The sequence below is a fragment of the Terrapene carolina genome, unplaced genomic scaffold, assembly GCF_002925995.2.
Source record: "Terrapene carolina triunguis isolate 2854851 unplaced genomic scaffold, T_m_triunguis-2.0 Scaffold182, whole genome shotgun sequence".
NCBI lineage: Eukaryota > Metazoa > Chordata > Testudines > Emydidae > Terrapene > Terrapene triunguis.
The window spans coordinates 88,822-110,056 of record NW_020664533.1 but is presented as its reverse complement, the minus strand read 5'-3'; the positions used below and the strand labels follow the sequence as shown (position 1 = coordinate 110,056).

The following is a 21,235-nucleotide window of genomic DNA, read 5'->3' as shown; positions in this document are numbered from 1 at the left end:
ACTGTACTAATGTATTGGTGCAGAATGTAATTGTAGGCCTCCTAGAGAGCATCTCATAGTAATCAGAAAACACTCCATGAACCATATTTACATCATAATGCAGCGATAGTGGAAAAGTGTGTTCTTAAAATAATTATTTTTATTTTTAAAATAAAAACTTGGTTGACATTCTAAACTATTATGCATAATGGCCTTTATTTTCGTCTCACTCACACTCGTTTAAAACCCAGGTAATTGTATTAACTTCATTAATCTGGAGTTACTCCAGATTTACCTCAGTGTACCGGAAGTGAGAGCAGACTCAGGCTCAATAACAGTTATTTGACAAGCTACTGCGAGGCATCTTATATGCACGTTTATAAGATTTTGAATGTTCATGATCATCCTGTAGTATTTCGTAATAATGGTAGGACTAATTATAAGAGAAAGAATACCTGATTGCATACTGACTTTTGTCTAGCCAGAATCTGTTCTTGTTTACAGTGGTGCAAGTCTGGAGTAACTCCACTGAAGAGTTACTCCAGATTTACAACATTGTGAGAGTAGAATATGACCCTTTTATCTTTGGACCAGGCTTTGTGGTGGTGGTGCTTTTATTGAATTTCTTTCGTTAGGGTGTAATAAATATTAGAGGCCAAATTAGGAAGCAAGTGTAAGCAAGTTTAAATCCCATGGAAGTCTATGGGCAAATTTACTGATGACAAGAGGGTGTAAGTTGGTCAGAAAACTAATGTAAATTATAATCAAATGTTATTTGTACTGATCTGGTATTAAGTGTGGGAGCTGTAGCAGGAAAAACAAACACAAACTCTCCTGTTAATAGCTTTTCCTGCTATTCTCCTCCCACCTTGCTCCCTGCCAATGGACTATAAGTTACATTTGTGTTGTAAACACACACAATGCCAAATCAGTGTAAGTTATACTACTTCACTGCTTATACCCACTTAAATGTATTGTCTGAACAACTTACATCTTACATATAACTTATATTACCATTTACATCATTGCTAATTTTGGACTTGGGGACAGAATCTTATCTCATAAACGCTATTGTAAATCCAAAGTATTACCACTGATTCCAGAAGAGTTACTCTGGATTCACTGTGTGATGGATCTGCTAAGCAGGGGACTACAACTCACATCAGTCCCCCATCCCACTGCATTTCCATTTCCCCTGGCCAGGTAAGGGGAAAGATCCTGAACCAAGAGCTGACTGGGCTCTGCTGGGAGGCAGTAGCCACATGGCAAGAATTGCTGCAGAGAAGCTGAATTCAGAGCAGATTTCTCAAGAACTGTATACAGAAATGCATGTGGAACAGATTGTGGCTGTTAATATTACAGCCAGGTGCAGGTTAGTGTGGTATGCACAGGAGAACAGCAGCAGCTGGGCAGGAAGCCAGTGCAGAAGGGTCTCAAAGGGGGACACTGACTGAGACTAGTCTGCAAGCTCCTGTTTGCTTGAATGGAAGCTGAACTGGAGATGGCACCTCAGGCACTAGGAATGAAGAGCCCAGTCTCTCGGTTAGACAGCCCCAGGGACCTGAATAAGAACCACTATTGCTCACTTTGAACTGTGACTGTTTAAGCCTCTATACCTAGGGTATTTGCAACCATTTCCTTGCCTACCAGCCCTGTAAAATACCCGTTCGCTTAGCCATGGGTCTGAGTGGTTACTGAATCCCACGAGGGCTAGCACCTACAAGGCCTAGGTGCTGAAGCACCTGCAGTGCTTGCCTCTGCATCTTGATGCACCTAGCATGCCACTGGAACCTTAGGGACTTGGTGTAGTCCGGTCATGAGAAACCCCAGTAATTTACACTGGTGTCAGCAATGGGATTCCAAATGGCAAATTTGGCTGGCAGGACGTAAAAGGCAGGAGCCAGAGGTACGAGTGCTACTTGGTGGGTAGAAATGAACAGCCCTGATGATCTAAGTTTTCCCCTGAGCTCCAATAATGGAAATAGGTAGGGAAGTGCCGTGGAGAGAGGGCGATGCGAGTTGTAGTCCCCTGCTTAGCAGATCCATCGCACACTGGTGTAGATCCAAAGTATTCTCACTGATTTAAGAGGAGTTACCCTGGAGTCACAGTAGTTTACCTGAGAACACAGCCGGGTTTTGGTCTCTGTTACATACAGGAACAATCTTCTATCTCCCTACCTGTGTGAATATGGTCTCAAACAGGGTAACACATGACACACTGTAGTTTCTACAGCTGAGTCTTTTCCAATTTAATCTGAAGTTTGGACGTGATGTTATAGATTTATGCATTACTGAAAATACAGTTTAGGAGAATATGCTTACCTTGTCAAGTCCACAGGCAATGATTCCTAAATTGTTCCATCTAAATGACCTTGATCTTTATGTGAGGAGAGAAGGTGATTTGAGGCACTAATCATTTATTCAGCAAGTGCTTTTCAGTCCCATTAACTTTTTGAAAACCTCCAAGATTTTAATTTATCTAAAATGTGTCTCTGCAAATTTCAAATGCCAATGTACCATAATTGCTATTGCTTGCTATGATCTCATGCTTTGCTGCTTTTTACACAACTGTAATTAAATATTGTGTTAATAAATATGGATTTTTAAGTGTGATTAATGGATTATTAATGGAGTATTATTCATTAGAGTCTGCAATTATGATAGGAAATAGATTAAATAAATTCTGGCATCTTGTGTCATACTGCATTTACAATATGTCTGTCTTGTGGCACAGAATGAGTAAACAGTGTCACTAGAAAATAGCCTTCAGGACCGCTGCTTGCCCATGGATCCTGTAGGGCAGTGGTTCTCGTTCTTCCCATACCAGGATCACCACAAAACTTCCTTCTTATCTAGGTGGGATCCCCCTCCCATTTAGAAACATGAGAAGAGCAGGGTGATTGTGACCTGCCCGGCACCTGTTCAAATCCCAAGATTGAGAAACCAAGTCCCAGGAGATTTTAAGAGCACTGATCTCTAGCAGCAGCAGCAGAACTTTGCATCTGGCATGGGATGTCACTCATTTCTCCATAGTACTCCTAATCAGTCCAGCTGCATTAACATGCTCAATGATAGGAGAATTCCAAGGAGCATGTTCTGGCAGTTCCCCCACGACTTTACATAGGAGTGAGCTAGCCCCCAGCTGATGCAAAGAATGGATGTGATGTGAAGTTGATGTGAAGAATGGGACTTTTTGTCTGTTGGAGTAGCAGTGGTTTGTATCCTGAATCCAAATTTTTTGACTTACAGATCCTTTGAGTTCTGTGAGGCAGAACTATTTATGCCAGCCATTTGCCTTCAAAATGCTTTATTAATGATAGGCAGAGAGAAACAAATATGGGGAATATATGACTTCTTCCAGACCAGGGGAATACTCAACCAGAAAACAACTGTTAAAATAAAATAAAATAAACCCAATTTCTCCATTGTCCATACATTTTACTGAAAAATCAAAACTGAGGTTACAAATCACTCTAGTGGATGAAGGAACCACCTTTTATTCATTTTATTTTATTTTGGTTTTAGTTGTGTTTTGCTGCTCATTAGAGAAGAGGTTATGATGTACATATCAGTGAACCTATTTATAGGTGGGAAATAGAGTAACTTTGGTTTTGGGCCTGTTAGAATCAGTAGTAATCCTGCAAAGCTTGGATTCATGACTTTCCAAGACTGCTACTACTTTGAAGACTGCAACATTTTTTAATTGATTACCGGAGTTAAATCTATTCTATTGTAAATTAAAACTCACATTGAAGATTTTTTATCCATTTCACAACTAAATTCTGATTTTTGCAGGAAGAACATAATAAGATTCCAGGAGAATTAAGCGTTGCAATTTACATAAGTGTTTTGCCATTTACATAAGTGTTTCCCCTAAATTTTGAGTGATTGTCAACTGTGTTTCTCTGTATCTTATCTCTTTCTTTACAGAAATGTGATGTGCTCTGGGAAGACTTTCATCAAAAGCTGGTGGATGGATCATTGCTGACCCTGGATACATACCTGGGACAGTTTCCTGATATCAAAGTACAGTAATACATTTCTATAGAGGGAAAAATTAAAAGGTTACCGATTACTATTGAGTCATGATCATGAGAGAAATGGAATAAAGAATATACAGGAAGCCAGCTCTCATGTGGAATGTAACACATCTAATTCTGTAAGCAAATTCCATTCATAGTCTATGCTATTTTCCTGAGTGAACAAAATTAAGTATTATGCAGTAGCACCATTTGATTTTCTTAAATTAGCCTTTGTATTTCAGACTTTTATGTAGGTCTTTTCTGCTCCCACTGAAGTCAATGGCATAACTTCCACTGACTTCAGCAGTGCTGGAGCAAGGCCTTGAGACCAAAGTGTTACAGCAGAATTATTAGAATCAGAAGAGTTCTGTCATTATTCTTTTCTTGGTTAGATGCACCTCTGGATGTTCGAGTCACTTGTTTTCTTTGTTGAATTTGAAGCAATAGATGGTTTCTGTGATTTGATCAATCACAAAAGCTTTGTAATACATCTCAGTAGAGACTGCTATTATACAAATCACAACATACACTCCCCAAGTCCCTTTTTAATTCTGTCTTCCCTGTAAGGATTTCAAAGTAGCATGCACCCAAATCATATGAAATTTCAATAATGTAAAACACTGAATCACAAAGCTTAACACTTGAAGACAATGGGACTATTCACATGCTTAAAGTTAATCAAATGCTTAAGTGCCTTGTTGGACTGGGGCCTTGGAGCATGGCTGTGATGATCAACAGTGTAAAGTGGAGGAGTACATAATAAGTACATGACTAAAGAAGAGATGGGACTTTAAGGAAAACAACTCATTAACCCAATAGACGATGAGGAAGGAGAATGTTATAACTGGATGATACTGTAAATTTTCAAAGCAATCCTGACTCACATTTAGTTGCCAGGTAGATGCCATCCTTTGGATACTTATTCCAAAGCATCAAAAAATAAATAAAGATTTCAGCTTTGTTCGGAAGGGCAGAAATGTTCAGTTTCTACAGACTGTGATTGGCTGAAATTTAAGGTTACCATTTTGTGGCCTTGACAGCTGAATTACACACTAAAACAGGACTCAGTTAAAGCCAGTCAAGATTGGCTACAGCTCTTGGTGGTACTTGTTAAAGGCCTGTGTTCTGATATTTCAAGAAATGCTGGGTTCAGCTTTGTTTTCACCATGAAATGCTATTGAGGTGATAAGGATGTCAAAATGTATTGAAATTGGGAATTGAACTGAATTTGGAGCGATCTTTGTAATCAAACATCCTGATGTGTTACCTTTATGGATACCATCAAAGCTGTAGCCAGCTTATGTTAACACCATCCATTTTAAGAGCCATAGCCAGATTGGATGGCTTCAGATACTGTGGAATTGGGTCTCAAGCTTTCACCCATGATTGACTGAGGTGCAGCCACTTGTGCCTGTGATTAATTTAGTCCTTTTGCTTCTGTGTTGCTGGTTTGAATCAGGCCTATGCTAATAGTGACTCTCAAAATTGTCATCTAAGGGCTGATCAGCGCTTATTTGAAAGGAAAGAGTGGACTCAATGACTTTCTATAAAACAGGCGGCCATATTGCAAAAATCACCACCATAACTGGCAAGTTTACTTACAGTCTCATTTGAGACACGGGGCAGATCCTCTGATATGCTGGGTCAACTTTACATCTCGCCATTGGTGCAAAGCTGCTCTGAAGTCATTTTAGCCAGCCACTAGAAGATTCCGGTAGTACTGAGGCATCCTAGTGGGGCATAGAACCAGCTTAGTGACTTCAGCACTACCCAGGCTGCTGACATAGGAAAAATAGCCAGGAAAAGGGGGCCACAGCCAGAGCTTCCTTATGATGGGATGATCTTTAGCTGTGACTAAGGGTTGCACATTCAGCCCCTGCTATAATTGACACCAGGGACAACATTAGCACCAGGACAACCTAAAGTCCTGGGTGCTCAAGGTGAGATAAAGTCCCACTCCTGTTCCTGAGCTGTGCCCAGTTCTCTTTAGCTGCAGCCTGGAATCTGGTCCACAGTATTATAAAAGGAAATTTATATACAATATGCATTACTGTTGTGTCAGGAATTTTCCAAGGTACCTTCTTTAGTATTATGAGAGGTCCTACGATACCTACAGTAGCTTAATTGGAATTCCCATTATGTGATGTCAAAATTAAATAATTAAATGTATTCATTATGTATTCAAAGAAGTCATGCTGAGAAGTGTGTTTTCAGCATTTTTCCTAACTCTGAAAAAAGTTAATATATATTAATCATTAAATTCACACACTGTGTAATATGAAAGGGAAGATAGTTTGTGATACCATTATAGTATAGTTTAATGAGTCAATTCACACTGCTGGAGATAAAGATGCATCTGTTCATATATTATAAAATCGATATGTGAGATTCCAGTCCTGCAAACTCTCCACACACACATCTCTTGTCACACCCTTATTTCTCAATAAATAGGTTTCGTATTAAAATAATAAATTACCTAAATTGTCTCTTTCACCAAATGTGCTTTCACTGTGCAATATTATGATAAATAAAGTTTAGATTGCAAGTGAGAGGGTAAAGAATCAAAGACAAATTAAAGCAAATTAAATGAAAGTTCCATCTCAAATTGTTTGGATGTGTGGCAATAGTGCTGATTTTTTTTGCAGACTCGCATTGCAAAGCGAAGCAGAAAGCTGGTGGACTATGACAGTGCAAGACATCACTTGGAAGCCTTGCAGAGCTCAAAAAGAAGAGATGAAAGCAGAATTACAAAGGTAGGGTATGTCTTTAAATAATAATGTTACTGGCAGCAGACGTCCTGAGTCTGGGTGACATTTATTTCTGCACAATGGATAGCACAGAGTCTGTTCTCTTCCATTTCAGAAAATGGGACTGCTCACATGCTGACGTTTAAACACGTTATGCACTCTGCTAGATCAGGGCCAGAGTGCTCAGCTTCTTGCAGGAGTGAGTCCCATTTAAGTCCTATTTTGAGTTGCACTGGGATTTAAGGGGTGCATAGGCTTTGTGCTTGCCTTTTGTACAGGGATCAGTTGCACCGAGATGAGACCACCATGGGGGGCTTCATCCTACGGCCCATAATCATATGTGTAGTCCCACTGATTTAACAGCATCTGCTCACATGAATGAGGGTTGCAGGATCTTGCCCTGGATTATTAAATTCTTCAGAATATTGTCTATCGCTCTGTAAATAAATAAGAAAAAGAGTGTAAATAGTAAAACTGAGAAAATGACGTTACAATGTGAGTTCTTTGGAAAATTGCTGAGTTTCAGTTTTGTTACAAATGCAAGATTCAGCAAAGGTTCACCAAAGGTTTAGAGAAGCTCTGAACCTCTACAGTAAAGATGGGCCAATTTATTGTTTCCATTGAAACCGCATGGAACTTGTGATTTTGCACATTTTGACACAAAAAGACTTTTTCTTTCGGTTTTGGTTGTATTCTTTGGAACCAGAAATGCCTGAGATTCAAACCTGTGCAAGCCAAACTAGACAAAAATGTTTGCAGTAGCCTTTGCAAAATGAAACAAGTGAGTTTTATACGCTATAATAAACAACAGTAGTTTGACCTACACTCTTCTTTTGTTAATAAAAAAACGGATTTGTGCAGTTTCACTGTGTTTGGAGAATAAAAGCCAACATGTCTTGCTTTGTTATAGGCAGAAGAAGAGTTTCAAAAAGCACAGAAAGTGTTTGAAGACTTTAATATTGATTTACAAGAAGAGCTGCCATCTCTATGGTCAAGGTAAGCCAAACAACTTGCATATATAGGCTAGAATTTTCAAAGAACCTAATAGAATTAGTCTCCGAACGTCCACTGAATTTTAATGTGTGTCACAGAATGGCTGGCCCAGTACATGAAGTAGGTCCTACTCCCCAGTGTCAGAACCAGTATCAGAACCATAATTTCTGAGCATCTCTAGCAGCTTGTTTTCTTTAAAATTGCATGGCAGTGCCTGTGTTACAAGTTACAATTTAAAAAGAACCAGAAAGAGATAAATAATTGTAAAATGCAGGTATTGTATTTTCATTTTAGATTTAATAGGCAGGTGAACAAGAATGGCAGAGAAATGTCCCATTAGAGCGTTACATTATTTGACAAATGAGACTTGAAAAAAGGATGCTTGGGGCAGCCAGAATTTCTGTCTACTATTGTCCTCTAAACTTCTATTTAAAGTGAGATGAGTTCAGATTTTTCTGTGGTGTTCGTACTTTCAGGCACTTATCACCTCAATACATTTGTTTTACGGGCTACCAAAAGAAACAACAAACCAAACAAAAAAACCCAACCAACTACACACCAAAACAAAAAGTCTACACCACACACCTTGGCATACATGTCCTTTTCATTACAGTGTGTCTGTTACCTTCTAACTAGACTAAATGGTTGATAGAATTTCCATATACATTTGAGCCTATAGTCATGGTTCAGGAAGCACATTCATTCAAAGCCCCTATTTTTTAGATACTTACTACTTTCCAGAAAAATAACCCATTGGGATGAAATTTCTCAGGCTTATTCTCAGCCCAAAGGCGATTTTTTTTGTTGGTGAAAATTTGGAGAAATTGAATGTGGAATTTCCAAACAGGCGAGAAATGAAGTTTTTATGCTCTTAGGGTTATTCAGATTTCCCTGCACTAATATAAGCCAAAGACACATTTTCAGGACAAAATTAAAAAAAAAATCAAACAATTTCAAAAAATGTTCATACACACATAGAACAATTAATTGCTCTCACAAACGTCTTTATGCAAATACCTACATGCATGTACAATTGTGTATTTTGCATTCATAATTATTTTCTTTTACATATGTGTGCATATTTTGCATGCTCTACTTAGGCATCTGTGTTTTAAAACTTACTGCTTGCCATCAATCTTTGTACATATACAGCCTGTGAGGCGATGGATGGTGGTTGGAGAATGAATCAGGTTTGTTTAGTGAATGAAGCTCATTTGTTCCAGAAGTTGGAAGGTGTAATGCAGGAAGATAAAGGACAGTCTTGTGATTACGACAGTTGAACGGTGGTCTGTAGAAATGGATTCTATCCTTGTCTCTGTCACAGAGTTCCTGTGCAATCCTGTGCAAGTCACTTGAACCAAACTTTTCACAGGAGGTCACTAACTGTATGTACCTCATTTTCTGGATGCCCAATTTGACACCCTGGAGATCAGATTTGCAGAAGTGCTGACTGCAACTGAATTCTGTGAGACTGTGTTCCGAACAAAAAAGAACCATACATTGTTAAATGCCCTCAAAAACCCCACAGATTTTCAAATGGATCACCCAATATTTAATGTGTGCTTTTGACATTAATGTCTCTGTGCCTTAGTTCCCCATCTGTAAAATGGAAATAATGCCACCTCATCTCACGGGGATGCTGTGAAAATATATTCATTAATGTTTGTGAGCACTCGGATACTATAATGTTCTCCACCATAGAAGCCCTATGTGAGATAAGATACTGCTGCACTAATCTCTAGGAGCACAGGAGTATTTGCTAATCCTGCCTGCCTCACTGTGTTACTGTAGTGAGACTGAAAGAGCTCAGCATGAGTCTTGTGAAAAATAGACATTGCCATTTTTTTTTGCTTGCTTAAAGCCTGGATGCTTTAAACAACATATATTCTTGTTTCAGTAAGGCCAGCAACTAGATGGGTATTCCAGATTTGGGGAACATGTTTCCCATCTCTTGGATCTGAAATTACTATGATTTGAATAGGCAGTGTGGTCCAGGGGATAGGGCACTGGACTCAGATCCAAGAGATCTTGGTTCTATTTTAGACTCTGCCACTGGCTTGCAGTGTAGCCTAAAGCAAGTCACTTCACTTCTGACTGCCTCGCCTTTCCCCTCCCACCCTTTGTCTTGTCTTTTCAGACTGTAAATTCCAAAAGCCTGTCCTTTTTGTTCCTCTCTCTCTCATGCCCGAAGGCTCTTACTATGTGTTTGTACAGTGCGTAGCACAGTGGGGCCCTGCTCCCATTGGTGCTCTGTAGAGGCTACTGTACTATAAATATATAATAATAATGATTCTGTACTAACATGGTAGGAGCTTACGTACAATACATAATTATCATTGTATATTGGGCACTGATTATATTAACTTCAGTGATAATGCCTACAGGACAGATTCTACCACCCTTATTCACACTGAGTATTAATTTACTCCCTAAGTATTTAGACTGACATAAATGGGACCATGTCGGGAAGAAAGTAACCCTCAGCATGAACAAGGGTGGCAGAATCTGGCCCCCAGCTGCACCACTTCAGGAATTGTTACATGATCAGTGAATCAAGATACAATTTTTTGTTTAATATTCCGTTCAATTGTTTGCTTTCCTCAGAATCATCAGGACACAATAAAGAATGTTGCTTGTTGTTTGAAAGAAATGTACAGCTCATTTTCTCTCCTCTCTCTTCACCCTCCTTTTTTCCTTTCTCTCTGTCATCTTCTTTCAGACGAGTTGGCTTCTATGTGAACACTTTCAAAAATATATCCAGCCTTGAAGCCAAGTTTCACAAGGAAATAGCTTTGGTGAGTAAAACTGAATGTGCTGTGTGAATTATGCAACAAACAAATGTTGTCTGTGGGAGCAGTGGAAAATATTGCAGCGATGTATCTGAGAATTTGTCCTTACTGCCTTGATCCCTGGTCACAGTGTAGTATTAACATGAGTTTTCACTACACTTCTTCGCACTATGCCAAAGTAATGTTGTAGAACCAATATGAATGAAATTGTTTTTAGTTATTCACTGTACCATTGTAACTTCTGTTCACCATTTCATTACACTTGCCATTTTGCCTACATTGTAACTTTCATTACACTTGCCATTTTTCCTACATTGTAACTTCTGTGCCATATTGTAATTCAAACCCCATTTTAAAACGCTTACTCCATTTTGTAAGGGCTTGCTGCAACCTTCATTGTTGCAAACCCTGCTGTAATTTTATTAGTCTAGTTGAGATGTGTGAATGAGGTATGCATGGGTGATAGAATCAACCTCCAGCACCAGCCCGTCCTGATGAGATAAAGTTCAAATACCAACGGCTGAAGAACTAGACAACAGCCCTAACTCAAGCAAAAAGCATCCACCCTAAAAAGAAACAACAGAAGGAAGATCAAAGCCAGGTCCCAGGCTGACAGTCATGCCTGCAATTGACGGGTGATCAAGCACCAAACCCAGAGGCGGCGTGACACAGCGAGACCTAGAAACTTTGAATCCAAACTAAACTCCTATAAAAAAGGAAGGGTGAGAGGAGAGACTTTGGGTAACGTTCTGCTATCAACATCAAGGAGCATCGGTGCGCGCCCGACAGAGACCCGGCTCCTCCTCGTGCTCAGCTTTCCTGGCCAGTTAGCTGCCACGAGCTACGATCCCAAGCTGCGAACTCAAACTACAATCAGGACTGGTAACTATCCAGCAGCTGCAGAACATTTTGGTGTGTGTGTGTGTGTGTGAGTGTATGTGTATAAGCATTAAGGTATTTGCTAATAGTTACAGATTAATAATAAATGTGGCATCTTTGCCTTGACCCCTAAAACGATCCTGTATAAGTTTGTGGGACAACAATGTCCCTGACATTGTTGGATTAAAATCCAACTGCAGTTGCAAAGTTAAGTTCTTTCTCTTTGTTAGAATGTCCTCCCTCTCTTTTTTTCCTTCATACTGTCCTCTTATACATTATTAATGGGGCAAGGTTGCTGAGCACCTTGTGCCAGCATTAATTTTAAAACTGCATCAGCTCAACAAGTGCAAGAGGCAGTGGTAGAGGCTTCCCCTTTCAAGATCTACCTCTGTGAATTCCTATGCTGCCAGCAATTTATCAATATGCCCATGGTTCTCAAGCAAACAGAGTAACTTCAGTAAGACACTTATGACCGTATGCTTATATACTTCACCAAGTCAGTGCCTAAGAGCTTGTCTACACCCAAAAATCAGTTAAATTTAAAAATAGTTAAACTGGTACAATAACTGTGTGCAGACCAGGTGTGTGTGTGTGTGTGTGTCAGAGAGAGAGAGAGAGAGAGAGAGAGAGAGAGTTAAAGAAATACTAGAAACTAACCAAGTTTTTAGGTAAGGATCCAACAGTAACCTTGACTGTGCCTCACACTTGACATCCCCAACCACTGTCCTCTTACAGGTTGGAGATCCCACCATATTCCAAAAATAAAAAAAATAGCCTGTTCCTTTGAGTATGAATTCCAGAGGTATGCACTTTAGTTGTATGCAATGATAAAACCCACACCCTTCTACAGTACTGGTACAGGGTGAGTTCTGCATCATATCTTTAGTATGGATTAAGGGCAAACCTGTGGATAGAGCCTGGTAATTAACAGCACTCTATTGTTAATAAAGTTAGTTTAAGACTGGCTCCCTTCAGGAGCTCTCCACACAAACCAAAATACGCCATAAAATTGGCCTCTTTTTCATCTAAGAAACACCCTATAGCACTTTACAAATGTCAATTAATTATTGAATCATGGAATCTCTCTCTTGCTTTCTCTCTCCCTCCTGCAGATAGGGTGACCAGACAGCACATGTGAAAAATCAAGACAGAGGGTGGGGGGTAATAGGAGCCTATATAAGAAAAAGACCCAAAAATCGGGACTGTCCCTATAAAATCGGGACATCTGGTCACCCTACCTGCAGACAGCTCCCTTCTTCGTTGGCTGATTCTGTAGTCAAAGAAGTCCCCTCTCCCTCAAAAGCCTGTCCCTTTGTTCATCCCTGCCCTAAGCTTCCTTTGTCTCCCTGACACACTCAGTCTGTGTTTGTTAAAAGCTAGTACTAGTAACTTGGTTCTTTGTCCTGCTTCTGGGGAAATTCCATTCCTTCAAACCAAGGAACCCTGCAGAGAAGTTGAAGGAAACTTGTTTTCCTAGGCTTCAGACAACCCAATGTCCTACTCTGTTCTCATTTGAATGGGAGCCATTCATGTTAACAACTTCTTTTATTTGTTCTGTAGCTTCATCCAGATAGGGTGTGAATATGCAAGAGTGTCCTTGACAGCCATGGCTCACTCACTATACGTTGCGGGTTAGAGTAACACATGGAATTCATAATCACATACAGAATGAATAATTTGTACATAGACTCCCCAAATCATCACAACTTCAGTAGGCTTTGAATCAGGCCCTAAATGAACCTGGCACTATGGTATATCTGAAGAGGTCTATATTTTTTTAGAGAAGTCAGCAATTTCTAAACCAGGCTTACCATCTGCACTTTTATCTAATATTGCAACCTTTAACCTAATATCACATTAAATAGACAAGTGTTTTTCTTCTCAGCTATGCCACAAACTGTATGAGGTGATTACCAAGTTGGGAGATCAGCATGCTGACAAGGCCTTTACCATCCAAGGAGCACCCAGGTAATAAATTGTTTATGAAATTACAATGGGCTTTCACCTGTCCAAAATAGTCAACCTACCTATAGCATGTGGTACTGCTACACCTTCATCTATGTACATCAAGGTGCAGCAGCTAAGGATCTGGCCCTTGCATTCTTATAGGTGGAATATACAACAGTGTTGTCTTGGCTAATTATTTTACCACAAGTCTTGTAATACATGGTGTTTTACTTAAAACCATGGCTCCTGAAGGCATGTGAGTAGGTGAGAATCTCAGATTTCATTAAAAACAAAGTCTGTTTTTAACCCTCCTGGTTGCTAAGGAAAGCCTGAGTACATGGCCCAAGTGCCCCCTAAAGGTTCAAAAACTGAAAGGCAAATTAAAAGAATCCCCCCCCAAAAATATAAATATATATATATATATATAAAATTATTATTTCTAAGCCAATCTCATGCTTTAGGGGAGCTTAGCTCATGATTTTGGAACACTTGGGGTTAGTGATACTGATCTTTTATCTCCTGACTTTTACTTTGCACACAGTATGATCTCCTGCCTCTCTGCCTGGCGTAGACAGAAATGTTTTCTGCTTTCAGTTGTATAATGATGATGGGATGAAAAGGCACAAAGTGTAAAAAGAATGGTACTGATCTATAGAAAAAAATTGAAGTTTTAGAGAGACAGAATACATAATTCCTGCATTTATAACCATCATTCCTTGCATAAGCAATCGTGGAACTAAATTTTGACCAATGTGCTAATTTGCCCCTTTAACAGTGTCACATTAGCATTAATTAGAGCTGATCAAAAAACAGAATTTCTGTCCCAAAGGAGATTCCAATATTTCAGCATTTATTTTCATCCTAAATCAGAAGAAAAACTTGAAATACTGGAACTTTTCACAAAATGCAAAGGTTAGAAAAATGTCTATTCAGAATTATCCAAACATTTCATTTTGGGTTTGTTCGACATTAATCTGCATCTGTGTGAGCTTCCACAGTGCCTCATGGGAGTTCCTTAATGTCCCCATTCTTCCCTATGGACTTCCCTGGTTGGACTACATCTCCCATGATGCACTTGCAGAAACTTTGATTTTACAGAAACCACACTTTCTGTTAGGAATTTTCCATCAAAATACTTTAAAACTAGCATTAATATATACCCGTATTCTGGCCATCTGTGGCTCTACAAACACACCCGTGCTTCCCCTGCTCTTCCTTTGCCAAGTTACTCTTGCCAGAAGAGAGAGTGGTTAATGCAATATGGGCTTTTTTTCTAATTTATTTAAATAACCTTTTTTTTTTGTCCTTCCTTTTTGACACACAAGTTTTTTGGTTTTTTTTTTTTTTTTTTTTTGGTATCACTACATTATGTTGTTGTGTGAATACTATCATAACCCTGGTTTGGAAGTTTTTCACTGTTAGGCTAAGATTCAGCATTAAGCTGAAGAACCAACAGCTTTACTTGAGTCTAACTGTTTTGCCGAAAGCCTGCATAAAATTAACTACAGTGCACACTCTGAAATATCTTATGTCCCAACATGCACTAGATTTTGTGTCAAATCTGGATGGATTCTTTGAGGGCGGTTTTTTACTGGCATTCCAAAAGCTTGTTCAGGAACTCAGGAAAGGATAATTTCAGGATAAGACAGTTGTTATTTTTTATTAAGAAGTAAATAAAGAACACAATGAAGTTTGAACTTTTCTTCAGAGGGTGGGAGAAGGAAAACAAAAAAAAATTAAAGGGGCATGTCATTGAATACGCTACCTTGAAGGGAAATAAAATAGATAGGAAGGAGCTTTTTAATAACTGCATATTCCTTTTTTTTTAAATATTTCCACAGAAAGAGGTGGTGAGTGTGAGCTAAAATATATTCTTGCCAAAGAATAAATTTGCTTTGCTTTAGTGTTAAGAACATGATTGTGGCTGGTCTCCTCAATCATGTAATGCTTCACTTCTCCCTAAAGATGCGTACGGCCAGTTCTCCTCTTATTGAATACTGTGCTCATAGAACGCTGTAGACTGTAGGCTCATTAATTATAGAAGGAAAAATCTGTTTTCTTCAATATTAGACTTTAGAAATCTCTAGACAGTAAAATGTCCCTCAGACTTTGAGTCTGATCCAGTTGGTATAAATTGATGTAGCACTAACAAAATCAACTGAGCTATGCTGATTTACACCAGCTGAAAATGTGGCCCGATAATTAGTAGTATACTTTGGTTTTTGATTAAATTTCGTCTTATAGCTGTTGTTCTGCATGATTACTAATATTTATTATTGAGCCTTGAACTGGGATTGTATATCACTGGAGCCTTTTAGATTGTGAGCTGTGTAAAGTAAATTGGTTAATGAGTTAATGACAATAATTGTCATTCACATTTTATTATACTTTCAAACTGACATGAGAAATCATTTCAAATACAGAAGCTTCTGAAATGTAAGGACTCTATTTTTTGAAGATATAGGCACGAGAACAGTAGATGTTCTAGAAAACAACCTCTAGAAAATAAGGATTTCCTTTGACACTATAGTTCATTGATAGGTTGAATTTAATCACTGTTTTAGTTATTTAATTACATAAGAGGCCAAATACATCCCTGATGCCAGGGATGCATTTCAACTATTGTGTCAAAAATATCATTATTTGAGGCTATAGAGTCAGAAACCTACATTTCTCAAAGGGTTCAGAAATGTAACTCATGGTATAAAGTCAGTGAAGCCTCATGATATATTCAGAACTTGTTACTTTGTGTTCATCCAGTGACTCAGGTCCACTCCGCATTGCGAAAACACCATCGCCCCCTGAGGAGGCTTCTCCCCTGCCTAGCCCTTCATCTAGTCCCAATCATACACTGGCACCTGTTTCATCTCCTGCACCAGCTCGGCCTAAATCACCTTCACAGGTAAGAGCAAAGCTAACCTGGGGAGCGGACCTCTTACACAGATGTAGATGAGCTATTGTGGGAGATTCCACAGCAGATAAATCCGGTGAGATTTACATTTGGGTGGTGAGTGCTGGAGTGCAGGAGGAGTGATTTCTAAATTAAAATGAAGAGTGATGGTGAGCCGCACTGACGCGGCTTTGTCAGGAAGGGCTGTGACACCATGAGTTGCCCCAGCTGTTCATTCCCCTGTTGCAGGTGCTTGTTGAAACTGATCTTAAGAACAGGTGATGGGAGAACGGATTGAGACTAGAAAGTAGTGCTGATTGAACTATGTATGTGTTGAGATACTTATGAATAGAACCTTTAAAAGGATGCGTATTCAGGGTTTTCATGGGAATTAGATCTATCTAGCACATAAATTACCATATGAAAAACTTTTAAAAACATGTATGTGTATTAATACAAAAATAGAATTGTAGATTACATTTTCTTTTATTATTGACTATTTATGCACAGCATTGCCATTAAAAAGTCAACATTAACCAAGCGTTGTCACCACACAGTGCTATCTGAGATACCATAATTTTTGCTTTCCTTGGGATAAGGCAGGGGTAGGCAACCTCTGGCACGTGAGCTGATTTTCAGTGGCACTCACACTGCCCAGGTCCTGGCCAGCAGTCCGGGAGGCTCTGCATTTTAATTTAATTTTAAATGAAGCTTCTTAAACATTTTAAAAACCTTATTTACTTTACATACAACAATAGTTTAGTTATATATTAGAAACTTATAGAAAGAGACCTTCTAAAAACGTTCAAATGTATTACTGGCACGCGAAACCTTAAATTAGAGTGAATAAATGAAGACTCGGCACACCACTTCTGAAAGGTTGCCGACCCCTGGGATAAGGAATAATTGTGGTAGCTCAAATACTGTACTACTGTGGTAATTTTTGGCAAAATACTTATTGGACCTGATTGTCCAGTTATACTGATTTTATACTAGAGTGAGAAGTTTGATCTCGATGGAATCATTCATGATTCTCATCAGTGTAAGTGAGATAAGAATCAGGCTCATTAATGGCAACTTCAGTAGTGTAAGAATTGTATATGATGCTTTACACATATACCAAGCATATAGTTTCAATAGTAAGGCAGTGTTTAAAGTTTAATTAAAACAAGAACAACACAGCTAATACCCTTATAAAAAGAAAGAGATTACAGAATTACATTTTTTTAAGTTACAGTAAAAATATGACAGTAGTTTGACATACTGTATGTAAAATAGTGGTACTGCAGCATATGGGGCAATCCCTATTTTTTATATGGGGAACAGTTAAAAAATAATTGTATTTTCATGACATTATTTGTCTCTGAAGAGTGTGTTTTTTACACTGCTTGCCTCTGTAACTCACAGTCTACTTGCAGCACTGAAGGACCAGATCCTCAGCTGGTGTAATTCAGTGTTGCCCTATTGATTTCATTGGAGATACATTGCTTTACATCATTTGAGGGTCTGCCCAAGATTTATATGCCTGTTTTTTACATTTTCATAGGCACGAATATCATATTAGGTATTAGTCATGGTAAATCCATAGTTTGGACTATTTTTATCCTTGTGATATCAGAGGGATTATAGCTTCCTTTCCTAAAGAATAAATATGATTTGATTTATTTTGTCACTTTTTCTGTGTCACGTTGTAAGAAATGTGTCATCACAGCATGCTAGTTACATCTGGAAAAGTGCAGTGCTGTCTACCACCAGATTCTTCTCAGTGCAGGAAACAATGCTGTACAGACCTACTGTACAGTAGATGGCCTTAGACTTTGTTAGTTCTTGGCTGTGGACCCTGAATGTTATCTTTTCTACCATCTCTGCTTTGTGCTGTTTATCACAGTTATAATCACAGAGTTCATGGGTGCATCATCATTAAGGCCTCTATCAAGTAAAGCACTTAAGAAAGTAGGTAGTTAATGGGACTACGCAAATACTTAGTTACACATGTATGTTAAATGCTTTAGTCGATCAAGATGAAAAAAGGACAAATATTACTAGATTTTAAGAAATGTTGCATAATTTCTCATTTCAGCCACACAGCTCAATGGCATTTTGAAAAAAAATTCCTGGTGTCAATTAAGTCAACACTGTTTGATTTGGTTAATGCCATGTTGAAAATTAAACTTGATGATCTAATGCAGGGGGGGCAAACTACAGCCCGCAGGCCATAACCGGCCCACCAGCCGAATTAATCCGGCCCTCGAGCTCCGGTTGGGGAGTAGGGTCTGGGCCTTGTCCCGCTCCCGCGCTCCAGCTGGGGAGCGGGGTCAGTGACTGCTCCGCGCAGCTCCCGGAAGCAGAGGCATATCTCCTCTCCGGCTTCTATGTTTAGGGTCAGCCAGGGGGTTCCGCTTGCTGTCCCCGCCCCAAGCGCTGCCCTCACAGCTCCTACTGGCCGGGAACAATGGCCAATGGGAGCTGCAGGGGCGGCGCCTGCAAATGGAGCAGCATGCAGAGCCGCCTGGCCGTGCCTCCATGTAGGACCCGGAGGGGGGACATGCTGCTGCTTCCAGGAGCTCCTTGAGGTAAGCGCCGCCCGGAGCCTGCACCACTGAGCCTCCCCACACACCTCAACCCCCTGTCCCAGCCCTGATCCCCCTCCTGCCCTCCAAACCCCTCGATCCCAGCCCGGAGCACCCTCCTGCACCCAAAACCCCTCATCCCCAGCCCCACCCCTGAGCCTGCATCCCCAGCTGGAGCCCTGATCCCGCACCCCAACACCTTACCCCAGCCCAATGCCCCCTCCCGCACCCTGAACTCCTCATTTCTGACCTCACTCCAGAGCCTGCATGCCCAGCCAGAGCCCTGACTCCTTCCTGCACCCCAACCCCAATTTTGTGAGTATTTATGGCCCGCCATACAGTTTTCATACTCAGATGTGGCCCTCTGGCCAAAAGGTTTGCCCACCCCTGAGCTAATGGGATGCTGAGGGGAAATCGTTTTCTGTATTACGCCATCCCTCTGTTCTCAAATGCTTAATATAGTTTGACACTCCACAAACTTTCTCTGACCTAAAGTTTCCCCTCTGTCCTGAAATAACACTTTCTCCTCTTTAAGCCTCATTCATGCACTCCAGAGTTGTTTATCTAGGAATTTGTAGTGGTTGTAGAAAATTTTGAAAAAATGCATATATTATATATATTTTAAAAGAGAGAAAAATGCGATTAAAATACATATGTGATGCCATCAGCTCCAATCCTTCAAATACTCATACACCTATGTTTAACTTACATAGGTGAGTAGTTTCATTAACATCAATGAGACATAAATGTGTCCTTAAAGTTAAGCACATACTTAAGTGTTGTTGCTGATTAGAGGCACGATTACTTGCGTGCTTTACTGATTCAGGACCATGAGTTCAATCTTTGTTTTTGTTTGCCTGTCTTTGATGGATTCTGCCCTAAGGGCTGAGGCAAAGCCCAGAAAGTCAATAGAAAGATTCCCATTGACTTCACTCAGCTTTGGATCAGGACCCACAAGACAAAGATTAAAAACTTGTCCTAAAAGACCTGCTATTTTTCATTCTTTCATATTTGAGGATTTCAAGAGCACAAGCCTTTGATGGCTGCATCTGAAATTTGAAGACCCCTAATATTAATGATAAGTGTAAAAAGATTACTTTAAAAAAAATATTGTAGTTTTGTGGCAATGTACTCTATCCCAGACAATATACTGGATGGTTTCCCTGGAAAACAGAAAATTCCAAAATATTTATTTACCAATAGATTATTCCACATTGAAACATGTCACCACAGCAAATAACTTTTGTAACTGCAAAATTTAACAAATCCTGTGTCAGGGTGAAGCAGTTTATGTCAAACTAGAGTATAATAGCGCAAGGATAAAATAAGATTTTTCTATAGGCACTCAAGTTTCCTTTCGAACAGTAATATATACAGTATTGTACCTAGCCTATCAAATGGGGACTAGGAAACTTCAGGCTAAATCACTGGCCTTTAATTGATTTCATTCTGGAATGCTTGCTTGTAGTTTTAAATAAAGAAAATCTTACATATTTTCTATTGGATAAGAAGCCACAGTCAAGAAAAAAGTTTTGATGTAGATGATTGGCACCTTTTGTCGTCCACACAGGGGAGTTACAACGCAGCACTTTGGAACACACTGCTATTCACACCTCCATGGTCCAAACTTCAGGGCAGCATAGACGTTCCCTTAGTCTTAGGGAAAATGGACATTAGTTCCCAGTCCTGCCAGCTACTTAACATTACCAGCCTTAAATAATGGGTGAACATGAGTCAGAAAAATGACATAAACTGAAGAAAGTTTAAGCAAACAAGTAATGAGAGAGTTAAGTTTCTGTGCAACACGGCAGTGCAAATGATGCTACTATGTTGCAGGTGAAGTGTCTTCCAGCCTATTACCCTAATAGTTTGAATCTTCAGCCAAGAAATGCTGTCGTATTAATCCTCTCAACTGGAGTCCCCGTAGATGCGAGAGATTTATTTTTAAAAATGTTTTCTTCCCTCAAACCAGATGATTTTGAACAGTCAGACAGTGAGTTTCTGATCTGAATTACAACAGTGGAGTTGCTGAGGTCAGTGGAGTTACTTCAGATTTGCACTGAAGCAACTGAGATCAGAATCTAACCCCAAAATACTTAAGATGAACTGTTTATTTTAGTCCTACTTAAAACCTAAAATTAATTCCATTATACCTGCCTTAAGGTTTTACTTCGTGACATTTTTGCTCTTTGCCTAGTTGAGGAAAGGGCCTCCTGTCCCACCGATGCCTAAACTCACACCCACAAAGGAGCTGCAGCAGGAGAATATCATCAGCTTCTTTGAGGACAACTTTGTACCAGAAATCAGTGTGACGACTCCTTCACAGGTCAGTCTCAGAGATGGGTTGCTACAATATGAGTCTAATCTTGCAAATCCTCCAATTCTCCAAGAGGGGGGACTACTATTAATGTCAGTTGAG

At 39.6% G+C, this 21,235-nt stretch overlaps 1 protein-coding gene across 2 annotated transcripts in view; it reads left to right on the top strand.

Annotated features, from left to right (window-relative positions):
• The window catches only part of LOC113407039 (amphiphysin-like), a 186,515-nt gene that overhangs the window by 108,857 nt on the left and 56,423 nt on the right, over positions 1-21,235 (top strand). For both annotated transcript variants that reach the window (XM_026654124.1, XM_026654122.1), the window contains exons 5-11: positions 3,910-4,005; positions 6,647-6,754; positions 7,659-7,744; positions 10,461-10,536; positions 13,295-13,377; positions 16,117-16,258; positions 21,014-21,142. In XM_026654124.1, coding sequence (XP_026509909.1) covers positions 3,910-4,005; positions 6,647-6,754; positions 7,659-7,744; positions 10,461-10,536; positions 13,295-13,377; positions 16,117-16,258; positions 21,014-21,142 — 720 coding nt within the window. The remainder of the gene's footprint in view (positions 1-3,909; positions 4,006-6,646; positions 6,755-7,658; positions 7,745-10,460; positions 10,537-13,294; positions 13,378-16,116; positions 16,259-21,013; positions 21,143-21,235) is intronic.